A 13,157-nucleotide genomic window follows, 5' to 3' on the forward strand; every position below is an offset into this window, starting at 1 on the left:
GTCAAACAGAACACATAATTTAAGACAGATACTGAATGAAGAGCAGGATCTGTCCCCTTTTCCACATGGAATTCTCTCTCATTCATATAAATATATATATATATTCATATAAATATAAATATATATATATATATCTGCAACATCAGGTAATGTGAGTATAAATATTTGTATAACTAAACCAAGATAACTACAGGCTGTGGTCTTCCAATGGTAGCAAATTAATAATTTGGGGCAGAGCCAAGCTAGAGAGATTCTATTGGTGAGTTCTAGCATGTACATGTATATATCCATTACGTAACACCTATTCTGAAGTCCACACAGTGCAATTACTCAACTCACCCTTGCACTCAAACTAAACAACCTCATTTTTTTTAGAAACTTTGTCAAAGGGTAAAGGCAAATAAAAAAATAAAAAATGGCCACTAACAGATTGTAGTTTTGGTAACAGAACACATTGAGATCAAATGTTTAATGGATGAAAAAATGTGCAGAATGTCAGACAAAATCCATCTGGCTCAATCTTCTCCGGCCACTGGGCTTCCCATCGTCACCATATTTGGTAGTGAGTGGAAATGCCAACAGTATGCTTCAGGTTTATACATCTGTGGTGTTACCTTCCATCTCCCAAACCAAGTAGCTAGGTAACATGTTCACCAAGGCTGTGTTTACACAGCCATCTGAAGAACCCAATTCAGGTTATTTTCTGATTGACACTCAGTTTTACATGTGACCTCTATCCGATCTGCGTATTCATATATCTGCGTATTAGCCTCTCAAACTGAGCAAAGATGCAACGCTAATTTCCTGTCACTGCTCCTTTAAATTTTGTGGTGGTTGTCATGGTAACAGCAGGTAATGTGAAAGATATATATATATATATACGCATCCAGACTGAGGTCACATTTGAAGCATCAGAATTGTATCAGGATTGAGATTCACATACGAATGCACGTACACAGGCAGCCCAATTCTGATCTTTTTCCACTAATTGGTCTTTTGACCAAACAGGTAAGCTCTTTTGCCAATAATTGGCCTTCCTGTGTAAACGCAGCCTAAAGATCAGATTCTATGTTGTTTTTTCCATTTACACATTGGAGAAAAGATCAGGTAGACCTAGGTATCAGATTTGCCAATACACTAGAATTGGGGTAACTGTGTAAACGCAGCCTAACTAACATCCATAGGCTGCTCATTGTGGCATACCTGTACAGCGATGTGAGTGCCATTGGAAGTAGCCAATAGGGTGACCGGGTGAGGGCTTGAAGACACCACCTGGTGCTCCTGTTCCTGGATAAAATCCACCTCCTCCACTGTCTGGAACGTGGTCATATCTGGGGTCATAATTTGCACCTGCAGAGGACAGAAATAACATTTGAAAAAGAGAATACAGAGTATAAAATATAGAACGCAAAAATCAAGGACACAAAGACTTTGCTCCGAAGTGAGATTGATTAGGCCTCGAAACATTTTGTCCCTTAAGTCAAAATAAATCCTGTATTTTGTGCGTTTATTATTATAAATATTGTAGATTACATGTAATTATGCTGTAGTATGTTTTGTTGTTGGTCACTCATGTTTTGAAAATATTATTATTATTTATTTTTTAAATAAATCCCACATGTATTGGGAGTGTGTGGAATCTTTATTTTATTTTTGCTGAAGGTATACTTGGTTTACCAACATCTACCCAGAAAAAAATCGTAGGTACATATATTTCTGTCTTTTCCTAGTACATAGAATGGACATTGGCAGTAGTGCAGATGGGCAGCAACCCGGGAATATAAAACAATTAAAATAACACACCCAACTTTACATAAAAATAATTATAACGAAACATTCTTTAATAATTGATAGATACCTGTCCCTCCGTGCCATCCTCTGTCACCATGGTGACAGAATGCCCTTGTGACATCAGCTCATGGGCTGGGATGGTGATGGTGGTACCTTCTTGTGTTACCATGGTAATTGTACCGCCCATCGCTTGCAAATCCGCCTCGGAGATACTGACCTGAAGTATAACAACATCAGCTCGTTTCCTACTACTCCAACCGTCACAACATGCACTCATCAACATACATGTACGAATGGTGTTTCTTCATTTCCTCTATAAAAGAGTTATTGAAGAACAGTTTGTGTTACGCACCCAGCAATGCATTATTTAAGTTTAAAGATCATTAGTTCCAGCGAAAATACATGAAAAGCAAAGAATAATATAAAATCCATCCATATGCAAGGGAGAGAAAGTGAGCCAGTAGTAGTGGAAACACTGATGTGTGACATGGATGCTTACCTGCTGTGTTGTTCCATCCTGAGTGACTAGAGACACTTGGTGCTGTTGCCCTAGAACCTCTGGGGTCCCCACAGACACCTGTTCCAAAAAGGAGTCCTCCACCTCCACAACAGACGTGTAGGTGACCTCGGGATCATCAATGGCATCTGAATCAGACAGGGAAAACAGGGTCCAGCTTAGAAAACCACAGAATAAATGAATAGGGTGAGGTTTAACGTGTTGATGACAGGTCGTCTGAGATTGAATGAGGGCCAATGAAAGTCATCTCCGTATCCAAGCAATCATTGCAATTTGTCAGTATTCAACATCATTTAAGAAATCAATGATTTCATCATTCGCCATTTCTTTAGAAAGAGGTAAACTGCTATTCTGTCTACTATATGTCACAGCTGAGTATAGAGTGCAGTATTACTTTCCCCTCTCATTATGTGCACAGGCGTACACACAAACACTGACCTGTGGGTTGCTCAAAGTAGGCCTGGTGCTCCTCTTCGATGGGCTCCGTGTCGTTGTGCGCTGTGCGCTTGTGCATAGCCAGGGTGGAGATCTGTTTGTAAGTCTTCCCGCAGTAGTTGCAGTTGTAGGGCTTGCAGGGCGTGTGGACCACATGGTGCTTGTACAGGCTGGAGTACTCCGTGAATCGCTTATCACACCCTGGCACGGTGCACACGTAAGGTTTCTCTCCTGGACACATGGACAGGTACAACACATTGTTATCATTGGGCAAAAAAAAACAACTCAGTCAAGGTATATTGAGATTGCTTCAAAAAAAAGAACATGACATTTTGGTCCAAAAAGTCTCCATCAGACAGCTCCTTCCTATATGGCCATGTAAATAACATGTAACGAAGAAGCCAAGTATTTTGGTACATGCCTGTATGAATCCTCATGTGGTTCTTGTAGTTGGTGGCGCTGGCGAAGGATCGCCCGCAGCTGGGCTCAGCGCAGTAGTACGGCCGCTCTCCGGTGTGCGTGCGGATGTGAACCTTGCGGATGTTGGAGGTGGTGAACGACCGTCCGCAGCCCTCAACAGGACATTTGAATGGCTTCTCTCCTGAAAACAACACAAGGCAGGACAAACGAGAGTAAGACTACGTCTCAGAATGTACATTAGACATAATGGGGGTTCGAGAGTGAGAAACCTGAGATCTATCAATGGCCTATATTGAAAATAGCAACCTGACCCCAACACAAGGCAGAGGAGACAGTGACAAAGAAAACTCAATAGGTGGAAGAATAAGTGGAACCCATCCTCTTCCTTGTACCAGTGCATTTCTACCGGGAGTGTATTGTACCTGTGTATTTCTACCGGGAGTGTATTGTACCAGTGCATTTCTACCGGGAGTGTATTGTACCAGTGCATTTCTACCGGGAGTGTATTGTACCAGTGCATTTCTACCGGGAGTGTATTGTACCAGTGCATTTCTACCGGGAGTGTATTGTACCAGTGCATTTCTACCGGGAGTGTATTGTACCAGTGCATTTCTACCGGGAGTGTATTGTACCAGTGCATTTCTACCGGGAGTGTATTGTACCAGTGCATTTCTACCGGGAGTGTATTGTACCAGTGCATTTCTACCGGGAGTGTGTTGTACCAGTGCATTTCTACCGGGAGTGTGTTGTACCAGTGCATTTCTACCGGGAGTGTGTTGTACCAGTGCATTTCTACCGGGAGTGTGTTGTACCAGTGCATTTCTACCGGGAGTGTGTTGTACCAGTGCATTTCTACCGGGAGTGTGTTGTACCAGTGCATTTCTACCGGGAGTGTATTATACCAGTGCATTTCTACCGGGAGTGTATTGTACCAGTGCATTTCTACTGGGAGTGTATTGTACCAGTGTGTTGTACCAGTGCATTTCTATCGAGAGTGTGTTGTACCTGTGTATTTCTACCGGGAGTGTATTGTACCAGTGTATTGTACCTGTGTATTTCTACCGGGAGTGTATTGTACCAGTGTATTGTACCTGTGTGTGTCCGTGTGTGCTTCTGTAGGTCTCCGGATGTTTTGAAAGACTTTTGGCAGTTGATCTCCTGGCAGCGGTAAGGTTTTTCCCCAGTGTGTGTACGCGAGTGACTCTTCAGCCCATACCCTGAAGAGGACAAAACAAGGTGCCAAACAACTTTAGTCTAGAGACAATTTAAACACAAAGAAGAAATCAGCAAGGTTGCATGACCCATGAGAAGAGTTAAAGCCCTCACAGTAGCTTGCTACCTGTAGCAAACTTCTTCCCACAGCCAATGTGGTCACAGATATATGGCTTATCTCCAGTGTGGCATCTCTCGTGTACCTGTGGGAAACACAAACAAAGCTATATTACAGCAACAGTAAAAACAAACTACACACACACACACACAAAATACTCTAGCTTTTATTAGAAGTAAGAAGAACAAAACTCATTAGACAAAATATTTGACAAAGAGAGGATAATGGTATTGAGACAAACACAGGGCCTTGCCTTTAGATGGTGAGCAGTGGTAAAGAGTTTCCCACAGTCCTCGTGGTCACAGTGGAAGGACTTCTCCCCTACGTGTGAAACCCTTCCTGTCCTACCCTCTTGACCCTGGAGAACAATCTGAAGAGAAGAGGAGACATTAGGTCCTCATGACAAAACCAGGGTCTTGTTCATTAGCCACCAAACAGGAAGAGACCGTACTAAAACACAGAGGATCTACCTGGACTTGTGGAGTAAGATACGTACCTTTTTGTTTTCCATTGCAAAATGTTTTCAAAAGTTCTTTGTTGCATGCCAGTTTAGGGTTAAAACAAAAATGTGAAACATCTGGGTGCGAGGGTTGAAAAACCCTGTTCTAATGAACATTATCCAGCTGAGTGACAGTACCTGCATGTGGATGCCATTATCAGTCTCCTCTCGGCCAAACAGCCCACTCTCTACATTCTCCACCTGGTGAACAAGCAAATTAAATGCATCATTATATAGTGCTTCTGAATGAGACTCTCTTCACAGCAATACTGCAGCCCATAACCTTGAGTCCTCAAACTCTACTCTGGACCTCAAAGCCAGTTCCACTGCATACTTTCATTCTTCCCCACTAATAAAGGGACTGACTTAGACCCGGGACAACAGGTGCGTGCAATTAATTGCAAGGTAGAACCAGAAAACCATTAGACTCTGGACCTCGTAGGTAAGAGTTGGGTACCCCTGCCCTATAGTAACATGGAACATTCTCTACTCCCGCCCAGCTTTAATGTGTGCAGAAATAAGGGAAGGAACCACATACTTTGTCAACCCAGTCTTTTCATGACCATGTTGCAGAGCAAAGCAGAGGTGACATGTTTAGTATCCATGTCTATATGAATAAATCTATACTTCCCTCTATGGATCTGGGTTTAGATATCGCACTACCTTGGTGGTGTACTGCTCCAGCACACTGATGGTCTCCGGGTCTATGCCCCCGTCTGTCTGCAGGTCGGAGATGGTGCCGTCGGCCTGAATGGCCAGGATGGTGTTGGACTGGGGCATGTGCACCGTGTGCTGGATGTACGCCGTGCTGCCGTCCTCCAACTGCACCGCCTGCAAGCTACTCTGTTCATATGTCTCTGAGGAGGTATCAGGAGAAAGGTTACACGTGACCAATGTGGCCCCTAGTCACTACTCCCATAGGTATTCTTGTACAGCCGAGATTGAATTTGAGGCAAAAAATATCACATGGCCTAACAAAGAGAAAGGTGTCACTTCTATCCTAATTGCTAATGATAAATAATTATACCTAAACCTAATGCCAATCCAAGAGAAGAAAGAAAGAGAGACCAGACAGAATCTGGACTACATCCTTGATGAACAACATTTACCTTTGGGTGCATGAATGTAGGCTGTTGTTCCATCTTCTAGCTGGACAGCCTGTCCATCTTCAAGTTGCAAACTGTCTCCTCCTACAATATAAACATGCAATACACATGGTAGTCTCTAGAAATGCATTATACACAAACGTCTGTCAACGAAACACAGATGTTATCCAGGTTATGCCTGATAAGCACAGGTCAAAAATCAAATGTTTATTTTCACATGCATCGTAAACAACAGGTGTAGACCAACAGTGAAATGGTTACTCACGGGCCCTTCCCAACAATGCAGGTAAAAGTACATGTAAGAGTCTGGTTCATATCCTTCACCTGATTTTGGCATGGACATATGCTGGACGTATGCAGTAGACCCATCCTCCAGTTGGATGACCTGTCCGTCCATTAGCTGTCCATCTGAAAAGGAAACTACTCCTCTCAATTAGACTGAACTCTAATCAGAGCTGTCACTGAGCCACAACATACTTGTCTCAGAAGCCCCTGCTAAGCACAGATCTAGGATTAGCTTACTCCCTTCCCGTATCTTTACCATAGAGGATAAGACCTTGCATTTGTACATAGAGAAGACTTGAGGCAAATGTGGACATTTTTGCTTTTCTCTCACCTCACTGATAATGACATGAGAGTGATGCACGCTTACCTTTGTGGTCATGCTGTATGTATGCTGTGGAGCCGTCGGCAAGGGTTACCGCCTGTAGACTCACTGTGTCCATATGATCGCCGTCTATATAGGATCATAACAGTCAGTATTAACGGGGAAATGACCGACACATGCATGTAACTAAGAGCTGGTCGAGACACGATAATAATTGTGGTGGTGCACTTTTTCTATTAGGCAGTATGTTACTTTAATTAGGTCCCACGTTGAGTTCTAAAACCCATCTACATATGTTGATATAGTGGAATGACAGTGTTGATACACATAGTAGTTATACTGTGGGAATATGAAAGCTATTTTCCTAACCCAGCCTTGGGATATAATCAAAGTACCAAGCTTGCTGTAGTATTTTACTCTGAACTGTGATAAATACATTGAATTATATTCTCTGACCACTTCCCATTAGTAGTTGGTTTGACCCTTTGACCTCCCCTGTGTTGGGTTAGGACCCCGACAGAGCTCACCTGCCACGGTCACTGCCTCAGCCAGACAGAGGGTCACCTGCTGGCCGTCTGCATCCTGGAACTCTGCCATCCCCTGGGAGTCACGGTTTATCTGGGCCAAGAGCATGTCTCAACCTACTCAAACAAACAGGACACAAAAACAAACATGATTCAAGATGTCTCTGGTTCTGAATTTAGAGAACTGAACTTGAAAACCTAAAATATGAGAAGTTGAATATATGAAACTTTGGTCAATTTGAAATTATAGTTTTGTAAACTTGATACACAGATTCTTAAAAAAAAAAAAATCTACCATGTTGAAACTGAATATATAAATATTGAATTTTCAATTAAATTGAATTTTAAAACAATGCAATGCTCAATTCAGTTTCAAATTATAAAATACAAGTTTAATTTAATAATTAAATTATTTAATTTGTGCATAAAAAAAGGGGCCTCACAATCACATCACTGTATTTTTTTTGCATTCAAAATGCAGTATTTAAAAATGCAGTTGTATTCATTGTCCGTAGCTAATGCCTGTCCATACCATAACCCCAACATGGAGCACTACGTTCAGCAAACCGCTCGCCCACACGACGCCATACACGTGGTCTGCGGTTGTGAGGCCGGTTAGACGTACTTCAAAATTCTCTAAAACAACATTGGAGGCGGCTTATGGTAGAGAAATGAAAAATGTTTTATTTGATACATTTAGGATCCCCATTAGCCGACTCCAATGGCAACAGTCTTACTTGGGTCCGACAACAACAAAAAACATTACAGACAAAAATACTTTACAATTTACATACATTGAAAAACATTAACGTGTAGTGTGTGTGCATCTATCAGTTACACATACATGTCAGTACATAGACACAAGTAGATTACATGGGGGAAAGGCATTGTGCCTTGAGGAGTTGCTTTATTTGTTTTTTGAAACAAGGTTTGCTGTTCCCTTGCACTATATAAGATGGGAGTTTCATGCACTAATGGCTCTGTATAATACTTACTGTATGTTTCCTTGAATTTGTTCTGGACCAGGGGACTGTGAAAAGTCCCCTGGTGGCACGTCTGGTGGGGTGTGTATGTCAGTGCTGTGTGTAAGTTGACTATGCAAACTATTTGGAATTTCCAGCACATGAATGTTTCTTATAAAACGAGAAGTAACGCAGTCAGTCTTTCCTCAACTCTTACCCAAGAGAGACTGGCATGCATAGTATAAATATTAGCTCTCTGAATACAATGAAGAGCAAGGCGTGTTGCTCTGTTCTGGGCCAGCTGCAGCTTAACTAGGTCTTTCTTCGCACCACTTGACTGGACAATAATTAAGATACAAATAAAGCCTGCAGGACTTGCTTTGTGGAGTGTGGTGTCAAAAAAGCAGAGCCTCTCCCCGTCTTTACAACCATTGAATCTACATGTTTTGACAATGATAGTTTACAATCTAAGGTAACGCCAAGTAATTTAGTCTCCTCATTACCAGATTCAGCTGTTCTAGAACTTATGGAATAACTTGTACCAAAAACAATGCTCTTAGTAGAGATGTTCAAGACCAGTTTATTATTAACACTAACATTCAATTCTCTGGCAACAACTCTGGTGGACATTCCTGCAGACATCTGTGGCATTGTGTTGTGACAAAACTACACATTTTAGAGAGTGGCCTTTTGTTCCAGCACAAGATGCACATGTGTGTAATTATCATGCTGTTTAATCAGCTTCTTGATATGCCACACCTGTCTGGTGGATGGATTATTTTGGCAAAGGAGAAATCCTCACTAACAGGGATATAAACAAATTTGTGCACAGAATGAGAGATAAGCTTTTTGTGCGTATGTAACATTTCTGGGATCTTTTATTTCAGCTACTGAAACATGGGACCAACACTTTACATGTTGCATTTATATTTTTGTTCAGTATACTATGTGCTAGATGCCTTGCTTAAGATTGATGATTAAAAACCACTCCGATTGCTGAATCTTTAACCCATATTTTCAACCTGACGATTATATCTGGCACTATCCCCAAGATTTGGAAGGCGGCCCATGTTCTCCCCCTTCACAAAAGGTGCTGACCTAAATAATTATTAAATTGCTCTGCTCCTAAAATGTTCTTGCTGAGCAAAAATATTTGAATCCTTGATTAATTCTCAGCTAAGATCTTTCCCATCTTGAAATGTAAATCAGTCTGCATCCCTAGTTATAAATGTGGTTAACTGTATGGATAAAAAGCAACATTGACAAGTCAATGAAGAGGGCAGCACAAAGGCTTTTGATACTGTTGATCACACACTGCAAAATCAAAAGGCAGTCCTAAAATTGGCCTAGACCAGGCTGCATGTAAATGGTTTAAAAATGACTTGACAGATAGACCTCATTGTGTATCTATCGATGGTGTCAAATCGGGTTTCCTGGATATTACCAAAGGTGTCCCGCTGGTGTCGATTCTGGGTCCTGTACTTTTTACAGCTTAAATTAACAATATCGACTTAACCTGCACTTATATGCCGATGATACTGTTGTGTATGCCATTGCCCCCACAGGTGACCAGGCTCTATAGTCTGCCCTCATTGTATTACAGAAAAACTTTATAGACCTGAAAATAGTACTGGATGCAGGTAAAACTAAGTATATGTTGTTCTCTGGAGCACATAAAAATAACTATGATGATTTAAGCTTATGTACTTTGGATGGTGTCCATGCTTAGAAATATCTGGACATATGGATAGATGAAACGCTGTCTTTTAAAAAGAATATTGATGAGTTAGTTAAGAAGCTAAGAATAAAAATGGGCTTCTTCTATAGAAATAGGTCCTGCCTCTAGCTAAATATTAGAAAGCAGATTATTCAGTCAACGCTCCTATCGGTCCTAGACTGTGAATGTGTTCATTTTTAAGAGCCTGTAAGTAAGCATTTCACCCTAAGGTTTACACCCGTTGTATTTGGCTCACGTGACAAATAAACTTTGATTAGATTTTTTGTGCCCGTGTTTTTCTTTCTGCTCGCCCTTTGTATTTACATTGATGTGTGTATTTTCTGCTATTCAGGGCTCATCTGTAAAAGAGACCTTGGTCACAGTATGACTCCCTGATAAAATAAAAGGTTAAATAAAATACAAAAAAATATCTAGGGCAAAAATATGTAGCGACAGCCATTGACACTATATACACAAAATATGACGATGCCTTTAAATTATGTAGGCAACGCCACGCACATTTAAGTTACATTCCCTTTACAAGTCAGAATGTTGCATACACTTCAGTTGAACTTACTCTACCAATTATCCATGTTGTTGGTCCTTCACTTGGTTGACATTTTAGACAAAATATCCCCAGGAAAGTGTTATTTAGCCAACTTCAAAACGATGGTCTCGGTATGTGGAAAAAAAGATTTGTTTGCTTGTGACCAAAGGCATGTGCACAAGATGGAAGAACATGCACCGACACATGCATGTAAGCAAAGTCTGCAGGTGTTTACATGGTTCTGCACATGTACCAGGTGATAGATATCAAGTTCAACGACAGTATCGGTGTTATGATACTGATGATTTCTCACCACAGATGGAACTTTAGTTTCTACCGTTGTAGTTAGATGGAGTAGGCCTACCGTTCTATCCAGTGGTCTTATCATGGACAACTGTTGTTGACAACTGTAGCATGGTAGCTAAGCCTAAACCGCTATGTTAACTTAATTCACCTAACCTACTGCATTAGTTTTCCTAACCTGCTAAGTTAATTATTTTAACCTGTTACGTAAACAACCCTTCTCTGGCAATAAATGATCAGTATCCTGAGTGGCGCAGCGGTATCTCAATGCAAGAGGTGTCACTACAGTCCCTGGGTCGAATCTAGGCTGTATCACATCCAGCCGTGACTGGGAGTTCCATAGGACGGTGCACAATTGGCCCAGCGTCATCCGGGTTTGGCTGTCATTGCAAATCAGAATTTGCTCTTAACTGACTTGCCTAGTTAAATAAAGGTTCAATGTAAAATAATAATAATAATAATCAATACACATCTAAAAAGTCAGGTAAGCAATACTTCACTGTGGAAGTGTCTCAAAGACCAACCACACATACAACCTGTAACAGAGTAAGTGCAAATGCTATTTTATTCAGCATTCTGTCTTGTAAAGAAAACGTAGACAACTTTAAATTGCTATGTATATTAAGTATTGGTATTCAAGTTTGATTTATTAGGCAACATACACTAACTTTATTTGGTAAAATGACTTGCAAGCTTGAGACAGACGCGTTGTTACAAATGTTGCAACTTCTAAACTGGCATGTGCCAGAGCAGGATAGCTAGGAAAGTTTTTCCCTACCAGTACTAGACCCACTGAGGGTGTTTGCCCTAGCCACAGCGGGTACTTCGACATGAGTCCATAGGCCTGCTGGTAAAATGCACATGATGGAATACTCCGGGCAGAGAAATTAAATTGGTGATACAGTAACACGTTGGGAACAACTGAGTTAGAAGACTGCACACGAGTTAACGATACATAAAGATAATCTGTGTTAAGACAAACCGCAATTCATCAAGTGATAGCCTAGCCTAAATTTGTTGAATTGGAGTTTCCCAATAGGCTACATTGACTGTTACACAGCCAGCTGTGTAGCCTAACAATAATTCGTCGCTTCATAGGAACACTATAGTGGGTTGCACACGTAGCTGATAATGCACTTAGGCAACAAGAAAATCTATTGGCTAGCTAATTCAGGTTAAGAATGATTGTTCTTTGACATTCAATTTTATTGTAAAGCAGGTTTCTCCCGTCCCTCATTTACAGTCCCTGTTGTAGTTCTTCTCAGAGATGGCTGTGGGAATAATGCACACTGGGTAAAAAAAAAAAATACCCAATTTATATACTAACCTCCGCAATTTTCCAACAATCCCTCCGTTCGACCACCATGCATCAGTGCAGGAAACGTTATGAGAGTATTTGCACCCGGGAACATGTATGAAGAAAAGCCGTTGCAACAAAGACCAACCCCAACTGAATTACCACCATTCTATTGGTTGTCTACACCTCAATGGTGGTCTTCCCATTGGCCACATACCAGCTAAACTTTCGCAATTTCAGGTAATATTTTCACTATACACGTTCATGGGCCCCTAGCAGGCGCCATTATGTGTATTGTTTGTGGCGTTTGACTAAATGTTATTTTTTAACGTTACAAAACGGTTGACGCTTTGCATTTTACGTAACATGTAACTAGATCGTTATGAGCCATTCTAATTTCTGTCTTATGTCATACAGCTGAGATCAAATTAGTCAGTAAATGTTCCATGTAAACAACATTTACTGGTAAATGTCGAGCATCCATGTTGAAAACAAGGTTGTGTGGGAAAAAAATGGGGGTATGTGGGCAATGCAGTGAACTGAGCTCATGACGGCTGAGTATTGATGCAGACATGATAACGTGACCTTTATGCAAGCTTATTGTATATCTGACTTAATGAAACAGAATTACCCTACAAAAGGTAACGTATAAGTTGGATATATAAGGGCTCACACTCATCTGTAATTTATGTAGTCTATTTTTAGGCCATGGCTACATATACTGAGTTTTCACCCACGCCCACCTAAGGAAAATAACATATTTTTGTGTGTGTGTGAAATATCACAGATAAAGTTTATTTTTTGTGGGGGGTCTTATTACACAATAGACAAGTTACATTCGAACACATTTTGTAGAAAATTCTTTGATGCGGCAGGTAGCCTAGTGGTTAGAGCGTTGTGCCATTGACCGAAAGGTTGCTAGATCGAATCCCTGACCTGACAAGGTCAAAATCTGTCACTCTGCCCCTGAACAAGTCACTGTTCCTAGGCCATCATTGTAAATAAGAATTTGTTCTTAACTGACTTGCCTAGTTGAATAAAATGTTATATAATATTGTAAATCAATTCGAAAAATATTTTTTTTTAAATTGTATTTTTTCTT

General features: G+C 40.9%; 1 protein-coding gene across 2 annotated transcripts in view; it reads right to left on the reverse strand.

Moving 5' to 3' along the window:
* znf143b (zinc finger protein 143b) overlaps positions 1-12,388 on the reverse strand; it is a 13,666-nt gene extending 1,278 nt beyond the window's left edge. Inside the window, exons 1-15 of one of the 2 annotated variants that reach the window (XR_016495573.1) lie at positions 12,086-12,388; positions 7,233-7,346; positions 6,751-6,834; positions 6,423-6,518; positions 6,102-6,182; positions 5,656-5,849; positions 5,131-5,193; positions 4,747-4,863; positions 4,490-4,578; positions 4,255-4,380; positions 3,165-3,344; positions 2,747-2,974; positions 2,291-2,436; positions 1,859-2,008; positions 1,204-1,350 (exon numbers count right to left, since the gene is read on the reverse strand). Coding sequence is in view for 1 of the 2 variants with exons in the window: in XM_036969431.2 (XP_036825326.1) it covers positions 1,204-1,350; positions 1,859-2,008; positions 2,291-2,436; positions 2,747-2,974; positions 3,165-3,344; positions 4,255-4,380; positions 4,503-4,578; positions 4,747-4,863; positions 5,131-5,193; positions 5,656-5,849; positions 6,102-6,182; positions 6,423-6,518; positions 6,751-6,834; positions 7,233-7,338 (1,794 nt within the window). In the remaining variant the exon portion in view is untranslated. The remainder of the gene's footprint in view (positions 1-1,203; positions 1,351-1,858; positions 2,009-2,290; positions 2,437-2,746; positions 2,975-3,164; positions 3,345-4,254; positions 4,381-4,489; positions 4,579-4,746; positions 4,864-5,130; positions 5,194-5,655; positions 5,850-6,101; positions 6,183-6,422; positions 6,519-6,750; positions 6,835-7,232; positions 7,347-12,085) is intronic. The other variant, XM_036969431.2, reaches the window with a different exon arrangement.
* Between the last annotated feature and the right edge of the window lie 769 nt (positions 12,389-13,157).

The sequence above is a fragment of the Oncorhynchus mykiss genome, chromosome 4 (assembly GCF_057628025.1).
Source record: "Oncorhynchus mykiss isolate SJ-2025 chromosome 4, ASM5762802v1, whole genome shotgun sequence".
NCBI classification, from domain to species: domain Eukaryota; kingdom Metazoa; phylum Chordata; class Actinopteri; order Salmoniformes; family Salmonidae; genus Oncorhynchus; species Oncorhynchus mykiss.